Source organism: Peromyscus leucopus, chromosome 13 (genome assembly GCF_004664715.2).
Source record: "Peromyscus leucopus breed LL Stock chromosome 13, UCI_PerLeu_2.1, whole genome shotgun sequence".
Taxonomy (NCBI): Eukaryota; Metazoa; Chordata; class Mammalia; order Rodentia; family Cricetidae; genus Peromyscus; species Peromyscus leucopus.
In genome coordinates this window covers 58,374,515-58,401,741 of record NC_051074.1, presented here as the reverse complement: position 1 = coordinate 58,401,741, position 27,227 = coordinate 58,374,515, and the positions used below count along the sequence as shown (strand labels likewise).

The 27,227-nt window shown below is 43.3% G+C and overlaps 1 protein-coding gene across 1 annotated transcript in view; it reads right to left on the bottom strand.

Moving 5' to 3' along the window:
- Dnah7 (dynein axonemal heavy chain 7) overlaps positions 1–27,227 on the bottom strand; it is a 257,191-nt gene that overhangs the window by 3,131 nt on the left and 226,833 nt on the right. Inside the window, exons 62-67 of the mRNA XM_037210456.1 lie at positions 25,462–25,647; positions 22,281–22,418; positions 17,913–18,143; positions 13,346–13,498; positions 11,364–11,541; positions 6,124–6,227 (exon numbers count right to left, since the gene is read on the bottom strand). Of these exons, the coding sequence (XP_037066351.1) occupies positions 6,124–6,227; positions 11,364–11,541; positions 13,346–13,498; positions 17,913–18,143; positions 22,281–22,418; positions 25,462–25,647 (990 nt within the window). The remainder of the gene's footprint in view (positions 1–6,123; positions 6,228–11,363; positions 11,542–13,345; positions 13,499–17,912; positions 18,144–22,280; positions 22,419–25,461; positions 25,648–27,227) is intronic.

The following is a 27,227-nucleotide window of genomic DNA, read 5'->3' as shown; positions in this document are numbered from 1 at the left end:
AACCAGGCATGGTGGCATAGACCTAGATTTTAGAAGATGGAGTTAGGAGACTTGGGAATTCAAGGTCCCACTCAGCACTGAGCTCAAGGCCACCTTGAGCTGTATGAAACCCTGTATCAAAACAAAGGAAAACCACCTGAATAACAAATGAGATCCAAGAAGATACACATAAAAAACAAATTAGGAAGACAATGCAGATAGGAACGAGGAACTCAAGTGAACAAAAGCAGGATTGCTATGAGTTCAAGGCCACCCTGGACTACAGATTAAGACCATCTCTCAAAGTCAAACAACATGCAGCTGCAAGTCTGCAAATCAGACTCGCTTAAGAAGATACACTAAGCCGGGCGGTGGTGGCACACGCCTTTAATCTCAGCACTCGGGAGGCAGAGCCAGGCGGATCTCTGTGAGTTCGAGGCCAGCCTGGGCTACCAAGTGAGCTCCAGGAAAGGCTCAAAGCTACACAGAGAAACCCTGTCTCGGAAAAAAAAAAAAAAAAAAAAAGAAGAAGATACACTAAGAATATTGGCCTTTCAGAATATCTCATAAAAAATATCTCATAAAAAAAAAATAAATGAAAGGGAACAAGACCGTGAGAAAAAAAAAAAAAAACTACAGGATCTTTGTAGTACTACTAAAAGATCAAATGCCTACAGAATGGGCATACTTGAAGGAGAAAAAAAAAAAAACCTATTCAGTAAAATCAAAGCAGAAAGTTTCCCTAGTCTTTGAAAAACACACGCATTCACGTATAGGAAGTCCGAGATCTCCAAATAGCCATGACCAGAAAAGATCCTCACAACACATTATAGTCGACATGCCAAAAGTGTAGTACAAAGTAGGTGTGTGTGTGTGTGTGTGTGTGTGTGTATGTGTGTGTGTATGTGTGTGTATGTGTATATGTGTATGTGTGTGTATGTATGTGTGTGTATGTGTGTGTGTATGTATGTGTGTGTACATGTGTGTGTATGTATGTGTGTATGTATGTATGTGTGTGTGTGTGTGTTATGTGCCCATATGTGCAGCTGTGCATGCCTAGAGGGGCCAGAAGGACATTAGATATATTCCTTTGCTGTGCTCCACTCTGGCTTCTGAAGCAAGGCCTGCCACTTGACCTTGAAGTTCACTGCAGGTTGGCCATCCAGCTCCTGGATCTGTCTGTCTCCAACATGGTTGCAGATATGTGCCCTACCTGGGGCTTTGCCTGGGTGCTAGGACCTGAACTCAGGCCTTCCTGCAGTCACAGCAAGTACTCTTTTCCAGGAAGCCATCTCATCACTCCCAGAAGTAGTCTTAAAATCCGAAGGGGAAAGCACCAAGTCACACTGAAGGGCAGCCCTAGTAGACTACCAACGGAATCCTCAGCAGAAACCCGACAGTCTGGAGGACATGAGATAACGTATTTGAGTCTTAAAAGAAAGCAATTGCTAGCCAAACTTCCTATTTCTAGCAAGGCTGTCCTTTAGAATTACCAGAACACGGTCCAAGAATCCTGTGAGGAGAATTCCAGGTGCTTCTGAGAAAACGCCAAGAAAACAAGACAAGAGTCTTATGACCTCAGTTTCTTCAAAACAGAATTGTTCTTGGAATGTGTTTTCATGCTTCTCCCAGATGTAGCAGGTAGGAGTGAGTTCACTTCAGATAATTCATTACAACTGGCTACTATTATTTACTTAGATGCCTCTACGGATAAACAGGTTTTTGCCATGTGCAGCTTGCCCTTGTGAGTGTACACTTTACTAGTATGACTCTTAGTCCTCAGAGTCTAAACTGTCTGATGCTCTGAATAAAGTTGGCTGTTGCATGAGACTTTAGTCCACCTCATTTATCAGCTCCATTCTCTCAGGTCCTGCTGCCTCTAGAGCGGTAAAGAATGCAGAAGCTAAAAGACCTTCCATGATAAATACAAACTAAGATCCTATATGACCACCAGACTAACCTTCCTACAGATGCTTTCAAAAGAACCCTACACCCAGAAGTAAAAGAAAAGAGAATCATCATGAGCACATAAAGTATAAATTCCACTGGAAGAGTAGGTACACAAATGAGAAATCTAAAACATCAAAGTATCAACACAGAGAGGACTTTAAATAAGGCAGGAAGAATCAAACAATACCCTAAACAGAAGAAAACAGAGACCATGACAGGCATTCCACACCTTTCATAACTCTGAATGAATGTGACCTTAATTCTCTAGTGAAATGATACAGATTACTGATGAATTAAAAACCAGACCCAAAATATGCTGCCCACAGAAAACCTATCTCAACCCAAAAGACATACAGACTTAAAGGAGATAGTGGGAAATCACACCCCAAGCTAACAGAGTTCAAAACCAAGAATGAGTCATTATATATGACAATTTAGACTTTAAGAAAATAAAAAAAGAGACGAAGGTCACTGCATAACAATCAAGGAATTGCTTCATCAAGAAGATGTATTATTTATGAATATACATGCATATAATAACAGTACCAAATTTTATGTGCATTAGTGTTTTGCCTGCATGTATAACTGTGTGAGGATGTCAGATCTTGGAATTACAGACAGTTGTGAGCTTCCATGTGGATGCTGGGAATTGAATATGGGTCCTCTAGAAGAACAGTCAGTGCTCTTAGCCACTGAGCCATCTTTCCAGCAAAATTTATTTTTATTTTATGTTGTACCCAACTTTATAAAACAATACTGCTAGATAAAAAGGGAGCATGGGCTCCAGTCCAACAGCAGAGCTATCAGTACCCCTGCTCACCAATGGACACTCATCCAGATGAAGCATCTACACGGAAAAATCAGTTCATCGACACAGTGGGTAAGTGGACTTTTCACTTAGAGAACATTCCACCTCGAAGCTCTGGAACACACACACTTTCCGTCAGGACTCAGAACACATTTAGACCGTCTGTAAGACCACATGGTACATCTGTACAGGGCTGCTGCACAGCTTTCTGCTCAATCATTTCCTATCCTACCCTTGCTCCCGCTGGCCTTTAATTACACCATGGCCTTTTTTCTTTCATTTCCTCTTTTGTGTCTGTTTCCTTTCTGTTTTTTAATCCTGGATGACTTACTACACCATATGCCGAGTTTACTCCTTATACCCCCTCTATTGCCCATCCTCGTCCCTCCACACTGACCCCTGGTGAAGCCATTCTTCTCAACAAAGCTCCTCTTACTGTCCAACCCACAGAGCTTGCTTACGCCATCATGGGTGGTAAGTTATTTACTGAGAAATGAGCAACTCGTCAGCAGCTACACCCCTGAAGAGAAGCACTCGCCGCGAGCCATCTCTGTTTATCATTGCCTCAGGGATCAGGAATTCTAACTTGGTTTTTCCTTGATTTTGTATGAGGGAGCGCCTTTGTCCCTCTTCCTTTCATGTGTGTTATTTATGTGTGCAATACTGTTCACAGGTGTGTGAGCACATGTGTATGTACAGGTGCACCTGTGTCTGTCTGTACCTGTGTCTATGCCTGAGGTTGATGTCTGAAATCTCAATTACTATTTCAGTTTATTTTAGAGATGGGTCTGTCAATCAGACACAGAGCTCACTGATAAACCAGTGACAATTCTTCACAGAACTAGAAAATCCCTACAGTTCCTTTGGTAGCGCAGGTGAGCCGGAATAGCCAGTGAAACCCGAAGCAAAAGCAGCAAAGCGCAGACCTCACACTCCCTGCTCTGGAGGCATGCTACAGAAGCAGGCTAGGCCAGAGACCTCACACTGCCTGCTCTGGAGGCATGCTACAGAAGGAGGCTAGGCCAGAGACCTCACACTGCCTGCTCTGGAGGCATGCTACAGAAGCAGGCTAGGCCAGAGACCTCACACTCCCTGCTCTGGAGGCATGCTACAGAAGCAGGCTAGGGAAAGCCGCATGGCGTTCACACAAGGATGTCACAGAGCGACAAAACAGAATGGGAAACCCACAGAGACCTCGTGCAACCTCAGCCAACTGATCTTGCACAAGTGCCAAAGACCTTTAGAAGACTGTGTTCTTTTTGTTTGTTTCTGTTTTTTGAAACAGGGCATGTTTGTGTAGCCTTGGCTGTCCTGGAACTCACTCTATAGACTAGGCTGGCCTCAAACTCAGAGATCTGCTTGCCTCTGCTTCCTGAGTGCTGGGAATAAAGGGGTAAGCTACCACTGCCCAGTTAGAAAGACAGTTTTCTTAATGTAAGTTAGTGCAGTCTCTATAAAATAGTATGGAGGTTCTTTAAAAAAGTAAAATAGGACTACCAGATGATCCAGCTAGATCACTCTGGAGTATATATCCAAAGTAAATGAAGTCAACATGAAGAAATAATTGCATGCCCAAGTTTGTTGCAACACTCTACAATAGAGCTAGGATGGGAAATAAGACTTCAAGAAAATATGATATATCCTATATATATATATATATATATATACATATATATATACACATTATATATATTATATATGTTATATAAATGCATTCTCTCTCCACATACATGTGCTATGTGTGTATACATATATATATAAATGCAATAGATAGATGAAGGTAGATAGATGATTGATAGGTGATAGATAAATAGATAGGTAAGTACTTAAAGTAGTTGTGTAAAGCACAATTTTCTCACTCAAATAAAAATATAACATAGTTCCATTCCTCTATGAGCTACAATACACCCACATTCTTTTTAGTCATCAGGCAAGTTTCTACAATTACTAACATGTAATTTATTATAGAACACAGCCAGTCTTCAGAGCAAGGCCAGCTGGCCTTTGATTTATAAGGGCAAAGAACAAACTATAACCATAAACATCTTTTAGAATTTGACCAAATTCATTTATCTCATAGTAATGAGTAGTCCTTGAGGTAGATGACTTGACTGCCCCCTGTTCAAAACCCTCCTTTAAGGTCCTTAGGTCAAAACACAATCACACAATGAAGCCAGTGACTAAGACCCAGGGGTATCCACCCCTCTCAAATCACTGTGGGATCGGTGTTATGGAGAGGGTCAAGCTGCTTTTGCCGCTTAACTATAACATAGCTCTCAAAGCTCTTTCAATGGATGTACTTCATTTTAAGCAAAGAATGGATTTTTCTAATGAGAATTTTGATTTCTCATTGACTTCTTTGTTTAGAAGAATCATTCTCCATTTGTAGATACACTCTTTCCACTCCCTACAAGCTAATTAAAAATGTCCTCATTCTTAGGGCAAGAGTTGCAACCCCTGCCAACCCCTCCCGAAATGGCAAACGTGTACTTCACTCTGGGAGTCTCGTGTCCTAAGCCTTCTCCGCCCAGAGTATGGGCACACAGAGGTGAATCTGGATGAAACTCTCAGGTTTGGACTGGCCCCACCCACCCTCTGCAGCAGCCTTGGTGACTTTTCACCCGTCTCTAAGCTGCTTACAGAATCCTACAATTCATGTGACTTTCATAGTCTGTTTTATCATAGTGTCCTGGATATGCTCTTCAAATTGTGTCAGAATCTATTTGTCATGATGCAGTTACACAAAGAAACAATTCCATGTCATTGGTCCTCACCATTCATGAACTCTTTATCTGTAAGTTTTATGAAACACCAGAATTCATTTTTCATCCTAAAAGCATCCCTGGCAGTGCTTTTGTGGTCCTTGGTTGACATGGGATTTGAGTTGTCTCTGTGCCACATCATCATGGCTGTGGTTGGACCAGGGGAAGTCTTGCTTTCTTATTTCAGCTCTCATAACTGTGAACAACTGTGTTCTTCGTGGTCTATTTCTTGTGCTGGTTTGTTGTTTTCCCATCGTTTACAGTAACTCACTGGCAAAGGCTGCAGAGCAGTCCGATGCTCTTATGTGCAAGAAGGCTGAGGGATGAGCAGCCAGTGAGAACCACAGCGCTACTGACCATGAGTCAACGTCAGCGAATCAACAACTATGCTAAGTGGGTTTCCTTTAAACAGAAACGGCACAGCAGTGTGTATCAACCAACCAACAAAATTTCCGAGACTGCAGCGCCTCACTCCAGAATCACACTAAGAACAAATATACTTAATAATTCAGCATTGGGAGCAGCTTTACAGCACAAAATTACTGCGAACAATTAAGCCTAGGCTGTATACATATACACATACATATGCAGGAATATGTGTATGTGTCCTTAGCAAATACTAACCACGGGGACTGTGTCATAGAGAACTTTGGGATGTGATTCTGCAAGTTTCTTGATCTTTCTGTTCCACGAAGCTCCATCCAGAAACAATCCATGGATGTAAACACCTAAATAACAAAGAAAGAAGTTAACGTTCAAAGATGCATGTTGACTGAGTACAGAATCTGCAATTGCTTTTTGGGGGACCCAAGCCAGCACATAGCCAGGCGTGGATTCTCAGATTCCCTCTTCTCCACCTCCGTTTCCACTAGTCAGTGCTTTCAGTTAATGGTTGAGTCACCCAGGCGTAACTAGCCATTCAGGTAATAGAATCTTGGGCAATATGCCTAGAATAGCTGATGCTAAACACTGAACGAACTGATGGTGGCTTCCTGTATCCAGTGTGACATTTAGTTACTGATTTACTTATTTACCTTTAGAGACAAATCTCAAGGTGGCCAGACTGGCCGTAAGCTCTCGACACTCCTGATTCAGCCTCCCAAGTGCTAGTGTTGTATGTGTGTCGACACGCTGAACATCTCTCCACTGCTTTACTCTTAGGTCAACAGGGAGAGCCTGGCTTAGAAAGCCAGGAAACCAGAGGCAGACGCATATTACAGGGTATAAAAGGAGAAAGGCTGAAGATGGGGGGACAGAGTTTGGGAGGAAACTTAAGTCCCAACCCAAGCTATACTCCGATAGTGTCTGTGAGCCTCCTACTGGGGTCCCATGAGAAGGGGAAAATCCCATCTTTCCAGATCATTCTGTGGAGTCTCACTTTTGTTTAGGTAATATATGAAGTGGGATGGAATAAGCTGGAGTGGACAAGCATATTTTGTGGTAAAATGTTTATTGCATACAAAATGAAATTCATAATTTAACAAATATCTATCCTCAATGTTATTGTGCTGGGGTGGACATGTTGATAGTGAAGTGATTTGCTTAGCTGATGGACACTTCTTACTGAGCAATTTTGGAATACCAGGTAACCCTACTAATCATTAGGTAAATTGTGTTTTACATACTACTCCACCACTCTCAAGATAACTCTGAATTTTTCGTATCTGACAACCTCGGTTCCTCCCTCCACCCACCCATCCCCAATGCTCACTTAGTAACAGCCCGATGCTGACTGGAAAAAAGAAAAATAAAGGACTCCACATAATCTCTACACTCAATGTACCCAATCCCACAGTTTGAGTGTGGAAATTTAGCTACTTCAGAAACTTTATGCAGTGCTTTCATAACTTAAATCTTTTAGTTGGGTTCAAAATTATATAGAGATATCGGTTCCACTCAGATGTCAACTGGAATGCTGCTTTTTATCTTATATCAGAATGACATTGAGAAAAGTTAGGAGGAAAAAAAAATCCGGGCTCCTGAATGAAGAATTGCCACAATTCTGCCATGAGACTTTCTGTGAGACGTGCTCTGTTTTCAAACTTCTTCCTGAAGTGCTCAGTGCAGTAGGCCGGGAAGAGAGCAGATGAGTTGAGGCCAGATGCCCCGCACTTAAGTCTCATCTCGACCAATGCTACCTTGAGACCTTGGGGAAGTTATTTAGCCTTCCTGAGCCCAAGGTTCTGCCTCTGCTTCACAAAGGCGGTACAGTGTCTATGCTGGGGGTTTATTGCAAAGATTAAGTGTGAAGGGTGGGACGGTTTCTGTGGCACAGACACGGGACACAGCACCACCCTGGGGTGAGGCCCCTTTCTTTGACTTTCCTTTACTCAAAGCTCTTCAGCTCTCTTCCCACATACTTTCTTTGGAACAAATCTCTTTCCCTGGCATGTTCTTCCATCTCTCTAGCTATACCGATTTTATGAGGGCAGAGGTTGACTGTTTCTTACAGTAGTAACCTGCGTGGAGGGATTATTTTTGAAGCTTACATGATAAAGGAGATAATAAATGGGGTTCAGCAATGTCCACATTCCAAATGCATGAAAAACAAACAGTTAGATAATGGTGTGTTAGGCGTCTGCTCCTGGGGAAAGTACGATTAGTTATAACATAGCATGTGTCCCACTGGTCTGCTCATTGCCCCTAAAGATATTTCCGCAGTTAAACAGCGGAATAAAAAAAAGTGGAATCACAGTGGTGTAAAATCTTGGGCTAGCTTCCAAGAACCTGTGGTGAGTTTCAGCTCCATGATGCCTTGGGGCTTCCACAGCAGCATTTGAGGGCCCCGGGCTGCTAGAGGCTGAGGAGGGAGGGGTGAGGTCAGGCAAGGTGACAGCCTGTGCTTTTGTCTTGTCGCGGTGGGAGAGACAACAAAATTGTTGTGGATCACTGTGGAACGGGCCAGTGTTGCCATCTTCCTAAGACGACTGGACAAGAGAACGAAGGCAAGAAAACAAACCGGCACAGAAGGCCAGAGGATGGGGGTGGCGGCAGGTGTGGGGGCATCTCACGGACAGTGTGTGAGGAAGGAGGGAGAAAGCCATCGCGTTCCAGCTGGACGGCGGGGTCATTTACCCAAACTAATTATAAAGTTCTATGCATCCAGGGGATACAAACGTAGAGATGGCATGTTGTTAGTTATGGGTACAGCCTTCTGGACCACAGAGGAAGCATCTAGCAAGGAGATGTTCAAAGACATAAAAATGGATTAAGTCATGGGGAAGGGATGAATCAGTAAACAAATTGTTCAAGGACTTTGTCCTTGGCGACTCCGATAGCTGAAGGAGCACAAGCCAGCAAGAAGCATAAATCCAGACAGTGAGGCAGAGAAAGCCAGCAGACCATGTCCTGGAAACAAAGGGAGGAGCGTGTGTCCAGGAAGACAGACAGGGTAGAAGAAATGGCTGAGACGCTGATATGAAGACAGAGGGGATTCGACTGGACTTGCCAACGTGGAAACGATCAGTAACTCTGAAGAGAAGGGCATTTTGGAGATGGGAGGATGAAGAGCGGAAGGAGGACAGCCGAGACATCAGATCTCATACAAAGCCAGGCTTCTGAGATACTCTGCTATTGGAAAGCAGTGGGGATCGAAGACAAGGAAAAAGGGCATTGATTGCTTCTGAGACAAGACATGCCAGAGCATGCCAGAGCATGCCGCGTAGTTAGGGAATTACCCAGCCCGAGTCTGTTGATTCCATAAAGGGGAGGCACCAGTGAAGAAACAAAGCTCCAGAAAAAGGAAAGGGGGCCTGGACTTCCAGGAGGTACAGATGTGCTCAGGCTCACACATTTGGTGGTGCTAAGAGCTGTGTGCTGAGCCTCCTGCGTTCACAAGGGTGAGCAAGAGAGGAAGGCACTGTGCGGTGAGAGCGCCGTGTTCGTCTGGGGAGAGGGAAGGCAAGGTTCCCAGGGCACAGCAGAGGGGTGGCTTCCCATCACCCAAATCCTGAGCTGGATGACACCTGGTCGGAAGTGAACCACGAGCCGCAGGAAAGTGGGGCGACGGTCAGGCGATGTTGGAGCTGAATCTACCTGACAGTGTCTCACACTTGACTGAACACTGGAACAGGAGCCTAGGCTGCTGCTCCTTCATCTGCGGTGCCTACCAGCGTGGGTCAGCGCTGACTAGGGAAGAAGAGTTGCTTGTGACACATTGGTTGAAACACTATAGATTAATAGTCACTGGGAGACTAATGCCATTCACCTAAGGTCAGCACCATTTGGTGAAATTTAGTCCTTTTTTAGCTTTTTGGCTTTTAAAAACGTAATATTTATTTGAAGTAGTGACCTTGTCCACTGAATTTATATTTTATTTCTTTTGTGTTTTTATGTTTTTGCATTTTATTTATTTTGCATGTGTGAGCTTGTGCATACATGCGCGTGTGCATGCATGCTAGGACACCTGTGGGAAGTTGGAGGTGACCTTGTGGGATTCAGTTCTTTCCACCATGTGGATAAGGGGCATTGAACTTAGGTTGTCAGGTGTGGCAAAATGTATCCTTTCTCACTGAACTATCTTGCTGGCCCCCACGAAATTTACAATAAAACATCACAGCCAGCATAAAGTATTTAAAAGACAACCAATCAGGAAACAGAATGTTTCTTCATAATCACCCTCCCAATCTTCAAATGTTTCCAGGTCCTCAGCCTCAGGTGAGACTGATTGATTGCTGCTCAGGCCTAAGAACCTATGTTCAGATCCCAGCAGCCATACAGAGAGCCAGGAGTGCCTTATGTGCACACCTAATAACCCCCGGGCTCTAGGGGGAGGAGACAGGAGGGCCCCCGGGCTTCCTAGAGGTCACTCCAGCACCAGGTTCAGAGAGGGAGCCTGTCTCAAAGGAAGGAGGTGAAGACTAATGCTGGGAGATGGTCTGTATGTCAAATCTGTTGCTCTTATTGGTCAATAAATAAAACACTGATTGGCCAGTGGCTAGGCAGGAAGTATAGGTGGGACTAACAGAGAGGAGAAAAGAAAGAACAGGAAGGCGGAAGGAGACACTGCCAGCCGCCACCATGACAAGCACCATGTGAAGACTCTGGTAAGCCACAAGCCACATGGCAAGGTATAGATGTATGGAAATGGATTAATTTAAGCTATAAGAACAGTTAGCAAGAAGCCTGCCACGGCCATACAGTTTGTATGCAATATAAGTCTCTGTGTTTACTTGGTTGGGTCTGAGCGGTTGTGGGACTGGCGAGTGACAGAGATTTGTCCTGACCGTGGGCAAGGCAGGAAAACTCTAGCTACAGACTAATATAGGACATCTATCATCCTCTGGTCTCCAGGGGCATTTTCACATAGGTGTGTGCTTAGAACACACTCACATATACCCTCCTCTCTCTGTCTCTGTCTGTCTGTGTCTCTTTCTCTCTAACACACACATACAATGTTACCATTAGCTGTAAGTATCAGAATGACACACACACACACACACACACACACACACATATATATAACATACATACACATACACACACACACAAGTAACAGTAGTGGATACATACATACAAAAGGGATTTTCTAATTGGGTATGGTCTTCAAGAAACTCCTCCCTCTTCATTGCCCAAGGCCGACACAAGGTTATGGATGATTAGCCTGTATACTGTTAATTTTATTATTACTTTAACTACACATGGTTTCTAATTTCCTCAGTTTGGGAGGAAAATATAGTATAGGGGGAATGTATCTTTTATCCAGATTTGTCTACTCAATTTATTTTCTTCTCTGTTTGCTTTATGAATTGTTTCAGGGTATTATGTACATGATTGCTTTTTGACAGCTGAGAAGATAAGCAAAAATGTTATGCCTTTGTCCATTGCACAGACAATGAGCCGGTTCCTTTTGCCACTGCACTTACCATCCTCAGGAGCGTTTTTATATTCTTTGTCATCCATCACTTCATAGTCAAACCCAAGAAGATCGATTGGAATCGTGAATTTTCTGGCATAGTTCTGCTGTGCACCAGTTAGGAAAGCTTGCGTGAAGAAGAAGCCAGAGAGCCAGAAGATGGGTGGAGGGCCAACTTCATACCATTGCTATGGTAGATCCAGACAAAAGTGATACAGCAACAGAGTCATACAGATTTCCAATACAATATCAATGAAACGCATCTCCAAACATGCATATGACCTTTCTGGCATTCAATGAGTAGCAAGGCACACTCTCAAGATTTCAAAATCTGACTCAACATCGTCTCCATCATACTAGCTTGGGAATTCAGTGAATGAAAGCAGATGTAGGTGTCTGTTTTATACATGTCCAGTGGTTTCACCCAAAGACCTACACACCATTATGAACTCAAACTCACTGTCACAAAGTGTATCGTGTTACACAGATGAACAGATTTCCATAAAGTCTGGTCATATGGTAATATTTTCATCTCTTTTCTAATTAGTTATTACTATATGGTAGCATATTCTTTTAGAAGTTTTTCTTCCTACTTTACATACCATGAAATCCAACATACTAAAACACAGTGCTGTGGTGCTGTTTTGTTTGTGATCTAACAAAAAAAGCTTGTCTGAAGATCAGATTGTGGAGCTAAGCTACTAGTTAGCCATAGAGGCCAGGCAGTGGCCGCATACATCTTTGATCCCAGTACTTGGGATCTCATGCCTTTAATCCCAGCACTAGGGAGGTGGAGACAGGAAGCAATATGGCTGGGCCAAGAGAGGACTATTATGTGGGAGAAGACAGTAGCTCAGCCCCTTTCAGTCTGAGGATTTCTAGAGGTAAGAAGTCTTTCTAATGGCTAGCTGCTCTGCTTCTCTGATCTTTCCACTTTCACCCTGATATCTGACTCCGGGTTTTTATTATTAAGACCAATTAGGATTCGAGCTACACAGTACCATAAAAGAACACAAACAAGTAGGGTGGGGAATGTTTATGGTGTTTGGAAATATAATGACACCTTAATTCTGTATTTATTTCATAGGTTTTGATGATGAGCTGTTGAATAACAAGTGACTGAACAGCAAACTATAGGAGCCTCTCTGAAGAAATGAGTCCACTCCTTAACTCTAGAAGAGCCCACAGTTCAACCTCCGCTTTCAGGAGCCATCTTGGTCCTTTAGTATCTGACTCTGGTACATCAGATGGACTGTACTATGAAAGGGAAGTTGCTCATTTTATTTCTCAATGTTTTTGTTTTGTTTAGAGACTGTACCTTGCCTGGAATTCATTATGTAGCCCAGATAGTAGCATAGGCTGACCTTGAATTTGTGGATGACCCTCCTGCCTCAGGAACCCAAGTGCTGGGGTTTAACATGCCAGCCCTCATGCCCAATTTTCCCATAGTTTCCTGTCATATACACTGTATCTATGCTTTTCCTTTTTCCTTTTTTTCCCCCCTGATGTATAGTGAAGCAGCAACTGGCCAGTAACTAGGAGCCAGGATTCTACCCACACAACTACACACTACCCCACAAAGTAACCACGGAGGTCACTGCTGTCATGGACGGGGATGGCAGAGCTGGAAAGTTGCTGGGCAATGAAGAAACAGTTCGCCTCTTTACAAGCTTGTTGGCTTCCTAAGATGCTTTGTTATAGGGCTCTATCACAAGTCAACATGCCAATGTTTCTCTCTCCAAAGGCTGTCATTTGCCTGAGTGTCAGACATCAAATAATGTCCTACTTAAGATGCAGAATATATAAACACACACACACACACACACACACACACACACACACACACACACATGCATATACATTACTGAGTAGAGGTCATTTGTGCTTGGAATATGCAGGACTATAGACAGCCATTCTCCACTCACTCAGCATTCTGATGAAGGTAAGAAAGCAGAAAAGACTGGATAGCAGCATTAGTATGGATGAACTCACCTGCAGGAATTTTAGTCTTGCCAGGAAGTCATTCACATAGCTGCCGAGCGGCTTAAGGCTGGGGTAGGATTTACCCATCCACATTCCTGGAATTTTGACATTCAGAATGCTGCTGACCACCTCTTCTAGCTCTGTAGACATCACAACAAGCCCCTGAAACACAGCAGACCTCAGTGAAGTCAGCACTGGCCATCATAAGGAGCCTCTTTTAAAGCTTTCTTCACGCTGTCTTTGTTAACGAACGTTTCTTTGGATTTGTGAGGAAGGCACAGAATATTTCAGACCTTCCTTAGGAAAGGAGTAATGGTTTCTCTAACCAAATTTTAGTTGAAAGTCTTAACTAATACATGGCTATTTGGTAGCTACTGAATCATTGTCTACCTTTTATTTAATTTACCTCTGGTTAAAGGCAAATTAGTACAGGCTTCCTAGCCTACCTTCTTAAAGTCACAGTGATGGATATAAAGCTAGGAAGCATCTATGAAGCACTCTGAACAGTCAAAGCAGTCTGAAATCCAGCTGTGAGTCCAGTTGCCCCTGTTCTGTTATGAACACCCCCAGGCGTGGATGGTGAAGCTCTGAGGCTCTTCAGATTCCTTCCTCAAAGGATTTAGCAAGAATCAACTTGGAAAAATCAGTCTTTTGTTGTTGTTGTTACCAATAAACTTTATTTATTCATTCATCCATTTATTCATTCATTCACTTATTTATTCATTCATTTATTTATTTATTGCTTAGTTGATCTTGTGTTTGAACCGGCTATGGTTGTCATTTCTGTTTTACTTTTGTTTATATTGAACTAACCTGAAGATTTTGGAGTCAACTGGGTAGATTAAACACACACAGTTTCACTTACCCTTTTGAAACTCCACTTACATAGCAGCAAAAGGTTCTAGGTCTTAAAGGCGTAAGCCCACAAAGGGCAAACAGAAAGGAAAGGAGCATGAGGACACACTTTTGGAGTCTAGAAAGCGAAAGCTCACAGCTGACCTAGCATTCGGTTTCATGGTACTTTGACTCAAACCTGAGGTTTCACATATGCCGAACAAGGGCTGTACCACTGTGTCTGTCTGCAGCCACTCAAGGTGCTTCTGGAAGTCAGCCAGGATGGCTGTGCTAAGGCAAAAGGGATTTGAAACCCAGTTTACAGGACAAATTCTTAGGTCTCTTTCCCAAGCACCATACCATCATCCTCTAGTGTAACCTGGAAATGCCAACAAATACGGAATGAAAAACCTGCTAACACACCTGAGATAGGGGATGTCGTGTGCAGCTGAGGTCAGTTATCTATCACACTGAGACCAAAAGTTAAATGAACACTCTTTGGAAGCTGAGACTTCCAGGCCTCTTTTCTCTTTTAGTTCCCACAATTTCAGAAGCTAGTTTTGATCTTTCAGGAAAGAAACAGGAAGAGCCAGGTCAGGGAGAAACATCTAATGGTGCTGATGCTTCTTGCCAAATAGCCCAGCCACGATCACACTGTAGCGAGGACCACGGTCAACCATCGTCCTCAGCACCCTTATGGTGTCCTCTGCAAAACGTCACGTTCCCAGCTAAAAGCAGACCACTGAACACTCTATATTACATGCCAGAGGAGGCTTCCAATAGGAAAGAGCAGGTTTGCAGCTCAGCAATCAGTTTTTTAACACGAAGAAGGCTATAGATGAGTGTTTCTTGAGTCATTTTGGTAACCTATCCTCGTAACTTATTGGGATATTCATGATACAGACCTCGGACTATAGTACATATTGTGATTTCCTGCTTGTCCATTACAAGTAAAGATTTTCCTTACCTAAAACTCTTAAATATCTCATATTTAAGAAATTACTTAAATATTGGTATTTTTTGCACATATCTAATAAGATGTTAGGGGGGAGGCCCAAGTCTAAACAAAATTATATCTATATTCAATATAGATATTTTACAATAGTCTAGAAGTATTTTTACATAATATTTTCAGTGTATCTACATTTTGACTACGAGACCAAATATGTAATTCTCCATGTGTAGGGTCACATTTGCAGCTGTAGAGCTTGGGAGTTTGGAATATTTTAGATTAGATATCCTCGACTGCTGACGCTACACCAACAAGGTCACATCTGCTAAAGGTGCCACTCCCCTTGCGGGCCATTTTCTTTCAAACCACAATATGTACGTGTGTGTGTATGCGTGTGTGTGTGTGTGTGTGTGTGTGTGTGTGTGTGTGTGTGTATGAAATATGCCCCCCCCTTTTTTAACATACTGATGTTGTTAGTTCATGATTTAATGGAAATTATATTTATTTTTTCCATATTTGTTTTTTAATTTTTGAGATAAATTAATCACATAATATTACTCTCCCTTCCCTTTCTACCCTTCATCCCTTGCTCTTTCAAATCCATAGCCTCTTTATTTTTTCATTATTTGTTGTTACAAGTATATATTTATATTTATATGCACATATATATTCCTAAGTACAACCTGCTCAATCTGTATACTGTTACTAGTATGTATGTTTCCAGGGCTGACAATTGGTATTGCATAACCAACTGGTGTGCTCTTCATGTTTAACTTTTTCATTAGTTTTTTCCTCTAGGCAGTACATTGTTAAGTGTTGTATTGAACTTACAAATACATGGAAATTACATATTAGCTTTTTGTTATTTTACATCTAACTTGATTATCCTATGATCAGAGAATACACTCTGATGATATCCATTTATTGTATTGAACGGTGCTGTGTATTTTCTCATGGCAAATGCTTCTAGGTGGAGCATGTGAATTTGGATGATGCAGTTCACCGTCACTAGACTCGGTGTTCCGTACCTCAGCATGTCATTTCAGGAATGGCTTGTTCATTACCACCGTCCCCATTCTTCCCCTTCCCTTCTCCCTCTTCTCCTCTTCAGCTTTAGATTTTTAGTTCCTTTCTCTTGGTATTGAACTTATAGGACAACCTTTTCCTTGTTTCTTAAGAGAAATCATTTACTTATTTTTTAATTAATCTCATTCAATGATTTAAAAAAGCTAAGCAAAGTACTATAATTTCCCTTGGGTATTCTGCTAACTGCATTCCATAAATTCTGACAAGCCATTTATTTTATTTAGTATTTGAATTTTGAAAATACTACCGTATGATTTTCAAAGTTATTTTGCACACTAAGGAAATATTTAGAGAGCAGTTGGAGACGACCACAGGAAAGGAAACCGTAACACATTTGTCGCTGCTGTGGGGGGCAGTGAATGGGAGAAATTGACTCCAAAATAACCTGTGCTCATCAGGGCTACCAAATGCCTGAGGTAATTTATAAATTCTATTTCTGATTACAATCAACACAGTATATACAGACTGAAAGCTATACCCACCCTGACTCCCTTTAGGACTCCCATGCGTTCATTTAACAGCCATCTCTTCACAGACTCTAGGAAGCACTTCAGAAATAGCCCTATCATTTTTTCTTGACTTTCTCCCTCAAACCTGCTCCTTTCCTAGACCTTACACTTGCTCACCCCTCTAAAAACTTTCAGTTATCCTAATGGCACACAGACAGCCATTTCTCTTCACCTCAATGCTACATCCACACTTGGCTCGGATACCTCACCTCACCGGTGTTCTCTGTCACCGTTCCTGGCAGCTGCAGGGATCCGCTTCAAAATATATAAAATACCACTATTGCCTGAAAACCCCTAATGCCTCTGTATTTAAAAATAAAACTGGAGATCCTAGCAGTGACAGACAAGGCCATCATGGACCCGGTCATTGCCCCCCCCCCCCCCATGCTCATCCCATTCTTGTTCCGCCAGCCTGTCCCTGGTACTTCTTGTCCAGGCCATACTGACCCTGCTGTTGGCTCTTACTGTTACAATCACCTGCCTGAATGTTCTTCTCTTAATAGTCCCTACATTCCTCTTTGATATCATTTAGGCCTCTATCCTCAGAAGGGTCAGCCCCAGCCTGCCTCAACTCTGCACTCATACCTCTGTTGACTTACCCTGTTTTTATTTTTCTAAAGATTTTATCATTTAAAAATTATATACGGGCCTAGAGAGATGGCTTTGTGGTGAAGAGTGCTTACTGTTGGAGCAGAGAACAGGAGCTTGGATTCCATCATCCACACAGGGTGGCTCACAAACATCTATAACTCCAGCTTCAAGGGACCCTACAACCACTTCCGGCCTTCATGGGCACCTGTACACACACATACACCCACACCCACACTCACTCGCTCACATGCACATGTGAGCACACACACACAAGTGCAAATAAACAATCTTTAAAAATTCTGTATTTGTTTCATGCTTCACTTGTCTCCATTGCTAACATGCTTACTTGTCATGGCTCCTTATGGCTTAGCACAATGTCTCCTCAGCACACACTTCCCCAGTATGCTGGGCTGTCTAGCACACGCTGTAATTATGCATCTCTTTATTAACTGTTACTCCCAGAAATCTATAAACTAATCAAGGGCATGGACTTGTTTTCTACGCTGAGGACCAAGACTAGTGATGCCAGCACCTGTGACTAAGACTATTTGCTGAGCTGATGAAAGTGCAATGTTTAGCGATTCCTTCGCTTAGGTCACCTTACCTTGATGGCTTTTTGAATATTAATGCACGATTCTCGTATGGTCACCAGCAGCTTATTGAACCGTCCCATCTCTTGGACAAGGACTGTGTTCATGCTCTGAGTGTAGGTCGTGGGGTACCTCCTCATTGCAGACTCAATATCGAAGTTGTTTGGAAGTTTGCCCAGGATGTCACCGGCAACCTCGTTTACAACTTCATCCGACGACTTCGCTCCAGCACCTGATGAACGAGACTGAACAAGCCAGACTGTTACAGCATTCTCATAAATGTCAAGACTGTTGGGTTAACTCTAAGAAGGGATTATCTACTCTCTTGATTCTTTGTTGCTTTGATTGTTTGGAGGGCTTCTCTCCAGGTTCCACCAAGCCCCGCAGTCCCATAATCCACGTATAAAATAATCACTCAGACGCTTATATTACTTATAAACTGTATGGCCGTGGCAGGCTTCTTGCTAACTGTTCTTATATCTTAAATTAACTCACTTTTATAAATCTATACCTTGCCACGTGGCTGGTGGCTTACTGGCGTCTTTACATGCTGCTTGTCCTGGCGGTGGCTGCAGTGTCTCTCCCTCCTTCTTCCTGTTTCCCCAATTTTCTTCTCTCCTTGTCCCGCCTATACTTCCTGTCTGGTCACTGGCTATCAGTGTTTTATATATAGAGAGCGATATCCACAGCAATTCTTCTTCACAAAAGATGTATTGAAATGTAAGAGTCATGGGGGATGAAGTTCTGAGAGAAGATGAGTGAGAGGCAGGAGGAGGAAGAGCATCTGCTATGTTCAGAGGAGATGCAGGACCTCAAGAGAACGTTTGTACATCCCACCACCTGGTGCCCACTGAGGCTCGACCAAGCAGCTGGGCAATGACAAACCTTAACACCCGTGAGAAGGAAATGTGACTGTCTCGAGAGAGCTTGCCACAAAATCTATTTGTCAATATCTGATGCGCACCGGTTACCAGCAGCAGAGACACAGCGTTCTCCCTGAGCCTGTAGGGCAAAGAAAATAAGCTCTCCTCCTCAAGGAGGCTCAGAGTTACGGAGGAAGGACAGGCGTTAGTGATTGCCATTGGAAGCCAGGAAGGAGCATCCAATGTAATTTGTGCTTCGTATGTTTATGGTGGCATCTTGTCAATGAATTCATATTTTCTGCAAAGGCTTGTAAAAAAACCTTTAAGAACAGATATACTGCCAGGGGTCTGCTGGTGGAAAATAAGAACAACTGGAATAGAGTTGACCAGCTCACATTTTTCCAGCTCAAGAAAACTGAGTTTAGTGTCTTTTCCTATTTTACAGTTCCTGGTTTCTTTACGATTTAATATTAAACATCTAGTCTGTGAACACTATCGTTTTTTCTTATATTTTTACCTACCTGTCACACACCACTAGAGGAGCTTATAAAATCAGACAATAAAACAATTAAATGTTGGCAAGTTTTAATTGCCTGCTAGTGAAAAGAAATTAAGAACTGTGCCCATAAAATAATTACTTTTTACAGTCCTAAGGTATTTAGTTTACAACTAATATTTAATACAATAGAAGAAAAAAGACATTGAATGCTGGACCCAGACTAAAGAAATATTTTTTTTCTTTTTATTCCATTTACAGAATAAGTTGTACTTTACATTTTGACCTACATATAAAATAGTATAAACAGGTTAAAAATCATTCTATTTTCTAGCAAGAAACACAAACCCTAAAACACAAACCCTACAAAAACGACACAAAAACCCAGGCCTACACCCAACCAAAAACGTCAGAAAAATACTTCAGCAACTCAGAAATCTGTCTCACCCCGCCCAAATCACACAGCTGCTCTTGTAAGCTTTAGAAAGCGGTGTTCGACCGACCTGTATGAAACATCCGGAGCTACAGGGCGCTGCTCGTTTGTAATTGTTTAGCTTGGCTTTTCATCGCTACTTCCTCTCCTTAGAGCTTTCACGATCGCCAGCCACAGCTTTCTAAGGTCTAGCCTCCTCCCTCCCCCCTTCTATGTTGGCAATTGAGACTGTGGCCTTACATGTGCTAGGCAAACACTGCACCACTGAGCTCCACCTCAGCCTCCAGCCCGCCCGCCCTGCTTTGCTATTTATCCTGAAGCAGAACAGAAGCTGGAGAAATGGCTGGGCAGTTAAGAGTGCTTGTGTCTCTTGCAGAGGATTCAAGTTCAGTTCCCAGCACCAGCTTGGGAGGTTCACTACCTCCTGTAATTCCAACTGGGCATCTGACTCCATCTTGTGACCTCTGCAGGTACCCATACACACATGCACATGCACATGCACATGCACGCACGCACGCACGCACGCACGCACGCACGCACGCACACCCCAAACAACACACACTCAAGAGACGGGGTGCGTGGCTCACTGGCTTGCCCAAGCAGGCCTTGAATTTGAGACCCTCTTGCTTTGGCCTCCCAAATGCTAGCATTACGTGTGTGAACCACCTCATCTGGTTGGATTGTCTTCCTCTTATTGAGTAAAGATCTGTGTGATCTATTTTGAAGGAGACCTTGCAGAATTTGGCATTTTCAGAGAGCCTACAGCATATTGGTTTTATAAGTTTCCTACTTGAAATAGTGTGACCACTAAGCATAAACAAAAGATCACTGCAAAAATTACACTCTCGACTCTGGTACCTGCCTCTTCCATCTTTCTCTGAGAATGTTTTAGCTAAGGACATTAGTGCAAAAGTCTTGTTATCATTAACTAGCTCACAGAGCTCTGCAGTTCTGGTCTCTGCCTCTGAGATGTGACTCAAGTGCCACTGCCTACCCATCATGAGAGTCACACTCACAAATCGGAGTCCAGGGATGTTGAAATAGGTTGTTTAATCACATACTGAGGCAATACCCTGGTGTATTGAAACGTATTTGTTCGGTTCTGAGTCACTTTCTGTTGGAATGAGCACACTGTTTTATGGGTTCTGCAATGTGACACACACCAGACAGTTTCAATAAAGCACCACTGAAATAGTCCTACCATCAGGCTATCATGTATGACAAGTAGTCAGTGTTCCTCAGGACTGACTTATTCATGCTTGTTCACACACTTTTGTGTGTGCTCTGCTAAGAACAGGTTTTCATGCCATCAGTGTGTGAAATGGGCTTTAAAAACAGCCTTTGTCCTTATTGCCTTATTAGAAAATGGCAACTAGCAGAAACTGGACGTGCGGGCTTCGTGGACCTGTGCGTTCACGATAACACACCCCACATCCTCCTGGTTCTCGGCCTTTTCGGCATCTTAGGTCTCCGAAGGAGAGCACAAGACCAGTGAGGGCCAGACTGCTTGGCTTCGAGTCTGGTCCTGAGACTGGACCACCCAACTTTGGTCAAACTACTCAATCCATTTGTGTCTCCGTTTCCTAACTGTAAGACGGGACCAGCAAAGGCCGCTCATTCCTTGGGCTGCCCTATCTATCTACCACACGTTATACACAAAGCTCTCAGAGTAAGGCCAGCAAGGGGCAGCAGCACAGGAACCATCACCGTTTCGCTCTGAGAGGTCAGAAGACACCTGAATTCACTATCGGAATATCTGCCTGACCAAACCGGTGTGCATTCTTAGTTTATTGAAAATTTATTTAATCTCCACGGGAACTCTTGGCATCTAGATTAATTTGCTTTTAAAACTTACCAACAAGCAGGTGTGGCTCACCTCTGAAGAGAGAGACTGTCTCTCACTGTCAGGGTGAACAACTGTCTACTGCACTGACTGCTGCCCACGCTTTATATTCTACCCTTCTACCCACAGGAGGCATGTTTTCCCACCAACAGGGCTGCGTGCCTTCCACCAATCAACCGTTTGAATTCATTTTGTAATGTTGCTATCATGTACTGAAGCATTATGTTATCTCATAAAGCAGTGTAAAACTAATTTTTTATGCAAACTGAGTGAAATGCCCTGGAATATTAAATAAAGATAAATCATAAAATAAACAACTGCTGTTAAATCAGTAGGAGACTAGAAAATAAAACAGGTAAAATTGTACGCAGATCCTGCCCCCAAACTGCTTCCCAGGTATAGTTAAAATGATGGCTTCCACCTAAAAGAAATGAAAGGGATTTAACATGTGCTGTATTTGGGGCGAGGCTTAGCCATAAAAGCAGAATAAACTGGGATTCCTAGAAGCAAGAGACTAAGAGAGATGCTTTTGTTCCCAAACGAGACTGATGAGAAGAAAATGCCAGATGCCCACATTCTCTATGCTGAAGTCCATAATTAAGGGATTATGTGGGTTTTTTTTTTCCTTTTGCTCTGAGAGCTCCTTCACTCTGGCAGAGTTCCGTCAGGAGCCTCTGCTGGCTTGGGGGGCGGGGGCGGCGGACAGATCTGCTCTGGCTCCAGCTCAGGACGCCCCCCGACACACACCTGGGTAAGGAGAATGTTATCGAACAGCTGCTGGGTCTCCGACTGGTCCTTAGTGATGTCGGCATTGGCGTTCATCCCAAAGATTTCCGGTGCTGGGATCAGTGGCAGGGTCTTCGTGTATTCGATGTAGCTTTTGTGCTGCCAAGATGAACGGCGAGAAAGTCGGGAGGTTAGATGTCAGTCGTGAGGTAGGGCTTGGCTCAGAGACAGTGCTTTTCAGTCCTCGAGCCACGGGGAGAATGAGCTTGTGAGACTGCAGGCCGAATGCTTCCCCTGTCTTTCAGCCCAGGCCCAGGGCTAACAACAATATGGGCAAATTTTGAGAGAAAAAGGTAAGGTGCCATTCAGCTAAAATTTTATTATTATTATTACTATTAATGAGAAGAGAGATTTCTGGCAATAAAATTTAGAAACTTGTCCTAGCAATGACAATGGGAGACAGAAACGTGGGCAAGGGTGAAGCATCAGTTCCGAGGATGTCTTTGCTGGAGGCCAGAACCCCAGAAGGGAGTTCTGCATCCATTGTCTTGTGGTTGCTTGGAACTGAGCACCCCTGCCTAGAGGCTCTGTGAGGACTGCCTGGAACTCAGAGGAGCCACCTGAATGCCTTGGGTTTGGACAGCTGAACTCGGCACCTCACTTCCTTTCGCATCCCTCAACGCCCTTGCCGCACAAGCCCTTTAAATAGCTCCCAGACTAAGAGTTCACTGACGGACATCCCCAGGGCCTCTACTTTATTTATTCTTTTCTCTCCTTCCCTCCCTCTCTCCCTGTCTACAATCCTTCTTAAGGCCTCACCTATGAATCTATTAAAAAAAAAAAAACTCTCTAAAAGACAGAGGGGTCAAGGAGACCACAAGAAAACTCACAGAACCAACCAACCTGGGCTCCTTGGCCTCACAGAGACTGAACCGACAACCAGGGAGCCTGCATGGGACTGACCTAAGCACTCTGCATGTATGTTACAAGTGTATAGCTTGGTCCTCTTGTAGGATTCAGGGAGCAGGGGCTGTCTCTGACTTTTTACTGGCTTTTGGGACCCCACTCCTCATACTGGGTTGCCTTGCTCAGTCTAAGTACACAGGGAGGTGCTTAGTCTCACAGCAGCTTGATAAGCCATGTTTTGTTGATAACCACAGGAGGCCTGCCCTCTCCTGAACAGAATGAAGGAGGAGTGGACGGGGGAGCAGGCAAAGGGGAGGTTGCTGGGAGGGACCGGGAGGAGAGGAGGGAGGGGAAACTGTGGTAGGATGTAAAAATAATAATAAAATCAAATCATAAAATAACACAAAACCCTAAAACTCACCCTCTGTCGTCTGTGAATTTCATTCTCCAAATTTGAAAGACAAGACCTTGAAAGCCACTGGCTCAGAGCAGTTTTGGTAGCTATCAGTTTTCCAGGACCCTGGTCGCCTAAGACATGCTCACTAAGAGCTGAAAAAGGCTCTATCACTGTCTACCCCAATATTTCTGTATTGCTAGACAAATTTTGTATCACATTTTCCTGGTGACTTTTTTTTGTTGAGTGTGGAGACAGGGCCTCACTATGTAGTCTGGCCTTGAACTCTGTTTTTTTGTTTTTGTTTGTTTCTTTGTTTGAGACAATGTTTCTCTGTGTAGCCCTAGCTGTCCTGGATCTCGCTCTGCAGACCAGGCTGGCCTCAAACTCAGAGATCCGCCTGCCTCTGCCTCTGCTGGGATTAAAGCTGTGAACCACTGTGACCTGCTCGGCCTTGAACTCTTAATCCTCCTGCTTTAACCTATTCAGTGCTAGGATTATCGGTGTCCCCTCCACATTCACCTTGCTGGTGACTATTATTATGATTCTCTTGTTAGTTTCTCATAATTAAAATAATCTTATTATTATTATAATAATACTATATATTATTATAATAAATAATAAAAAAAATCTTTTCTGGTTTATTCCAGTTGACTCTCGTCATGGAAAATACACCTAGACTTAGAAATAAAGGTTATCTAAGTGTTGCTATCCCGAGATACCCATCACTCACATTACACATCTTTTTATTCATATGTGCACATATTTCATATTTATATGAACATGTATCAAAATGTATCTTTTTTTGAGGCTGGAAAGATGGTTCAACAGTTGAGAGCACCTGCTGCTCTTGCAGAGGACCAGGGTTCAGTTCCCAGCACCCACAACAGGTACCTCACAAACCACCTACAGCTCCAGTTCCAGGGGAATCTCACAGCCTCTTCTGGCCTCTTCAGGCATCGCACACACACGGAGCACTTACATATGGGTGAGATTCATAAACATAAAAATGAATAAATGTTTTAAAAAATCTGACAATGAAAAGGTCATGCTTCACACTGCTCATGTAATCATACAGAAACTTCCAGGAATGGATGGCCATGGAGGTCTCATCACTGGGAGTTTTATGGTGCGGGTCCTGTCACATACACATCCCTTATTAACACCGGACAACTCATCTTTATGCATCTGGTTATTCCCAGCATCAGCCTAGTAGATGATGAGCTGGAGTTATCAGGGGATGTTGCATGTCTCTCATGCATGTGGCCATGGGTCCACCCTCAGTGCGTGTTATTTGACCTTAGAGGTCAGATGAAAAGTGACTGGAGTATGCTAGAAAGCCTTTGAAAGAAACTGTGTGTTATTATTCTGAAGGCAGTCCATGGGACTGGGAGAGGGGAAGAGAGCGGTGGCCTTGAGCCACAAGTGGTTCTCTCCGCCTCCTGCTCTGGCGGCTTCTGACCGGCTAATCAAACTTAATGAATCTGCTTCCTCGTTTGTGGAGGTATAAAAGAACGACACAATGTTATTTGATGCTGCACTGAGATCATAACTTAGCACTAACTAAAACTAACTGTGATGTAAATGTTAATGATTACTACTGCTAATATTTTAGGACACCCCCCCCATCATGTGTACATTCATTTAATTGTGGCCAAGTCTTTTTACCCAAACACCCAGCCCATGATGACAGAGTTTCAGGCCACTAGGGAAACTGTCCCACATCACAGTGAACAGGAGACTCCTAACTCACTTTGCACGTTGTGTGTGAGCTGTTCCTACCTAGCTTAGAGAATCAAGACGAGGATGAACCACCACATTAGGAAGTCTGGTGGGAAACCACCAGTGAAAGCTATGGCGCCGGCCCCCAGGAGTTAGTTTTCTCACAGGGGGCATACTTACGTCGCCGGAAGGAGGGACGTAATAGATGCCGCTGGAGTCAAATTTGTAATCTGCATTTTGCACTAAGTCCGTGCAGAAGAATTTGTTGAGAATGCTGCGCAGAGTGCGCCGGTCCCAGTCGTCAGTTACCCGGCCTCCGTAATTGCATTCCCCGGTCATGTACCGCAGAGCGTCGTACGGAAGTTCCTAAGGTGGAGAGTGGCAGTAACCAGACAGTTAGGAACACCAGTGCCACATGGGGTGGGACGGTGTCCGTGTTTGGCTACCACCATCCAGCTAAACATCTTCCTAAAAGCTCGCAAGAACATAATCTCTTCCCTATACTTTCCCACAGCTTTCCCCAGGATCATCTTCTTCGCTTTAGTTCATTTCCATTCAGCTGGTGTTGAGACCAAAACTGCTGTATTCTGTTGTCACTTACTTACTGTTCCACAATACAATTTGAATTAATAGCATTTTTAAAATACTAGTGAGGGTCTTAATTGTTGCATCTACTTATTAACATTTGTCCTAACACAAGTCAAGAGTTTTCCTTCTCTCTTCGCTGTTTAACATCTAAATCATTTTAATCCTTTTTCTTCCGTGGGTACTGTCTGTCTGCCATGGTCCCTATTGTAGTTCAGTTCTCAGCATCGCCTGCCTGGTCTCCCGCCTGCCTGGTCTCCCGCCTCTTTTTCTGTGGCTGCCATTTGTTGACTAAAATGGAAGGGGTAGAGAAGTACAGCATCAAGGCCATGGGGGGAGGAGCATGTTCGCTGCTCTGCCTCTGGGAGGATGCTCCAGGCCCCCTGGCTTTTGGTAACTCCAGGTGTTTCTTGCCTTGTGACAGCCTGATTTCATCATGCTTCTTCCCACGTCACAAAGCTGACTTCCTGCGCGTGTGCATAATACCTGTCTTATTGGATACCTTTTAAGCATGACGTCAGCTGCTAGTTTCTGTAGATATTGGTGGTGGTTTGAATGAGAATGGCCCCTGTAGGCCCGTATGTTTGAAGGCTTGGTTACCAGGAGTGGAACTGTTGGATAGGATTAGAAGGATTAGGAGGTGTGGCCTTGTTGGAGGAAGTGCGTCACTGGGGGAGGGCTGTGAGGTTTCAAAAGCTCATGCCAAGTCCAGTCTCTCTCTCTGCCTCTTGGCCTACAGATCAGGATGTAGCTCTCAGCTACCGCGGCAACCTCTGGAACTGTAAGCAACCCGTGATTGAATGCTTTTATACATAAGAGTTGCCACGGTCATGATGTGTCTTCACAGCGATAGAACAGTGACTAAGACAATATTCCTTTTCATGTTTGCCAAGTTCCTCTCTATACCTAGTTTACTGAGAGTATTTTTATCACTCATGAATGTGGGATTTTGTCAAATGCTGTTTTCTGTATCTACTGATAGGATCATGAATGCTTTAAATTCTCTTTAGCAGGTTGATATGATTTGATTTTTTAAGTACTAAACCGAACTTGCATACTTACATATTTTAATTAACTCCTCACAATAGACTATATTTTAAGGTAGACTATATTATTCAGATATTCAAGTTGCTAACTACAAATGTTCCTCACTGGTTTTGTATAATTACTGTAGCTCACATATGTTCTCCTCTGGTACTTTATTATTAGCTCCTCTCTTCTTGTAGGTGTTACTCTAAGAAAACAGTTCATCGAATTGATGATTCATTTGAATGTTTCTGCCACTCAAGCCCTCCATCTTTATTCACTTAGTTTCTTGTTTGTTTTTATGGAAATAGAACTCAACCCTCCCCATGTACAAG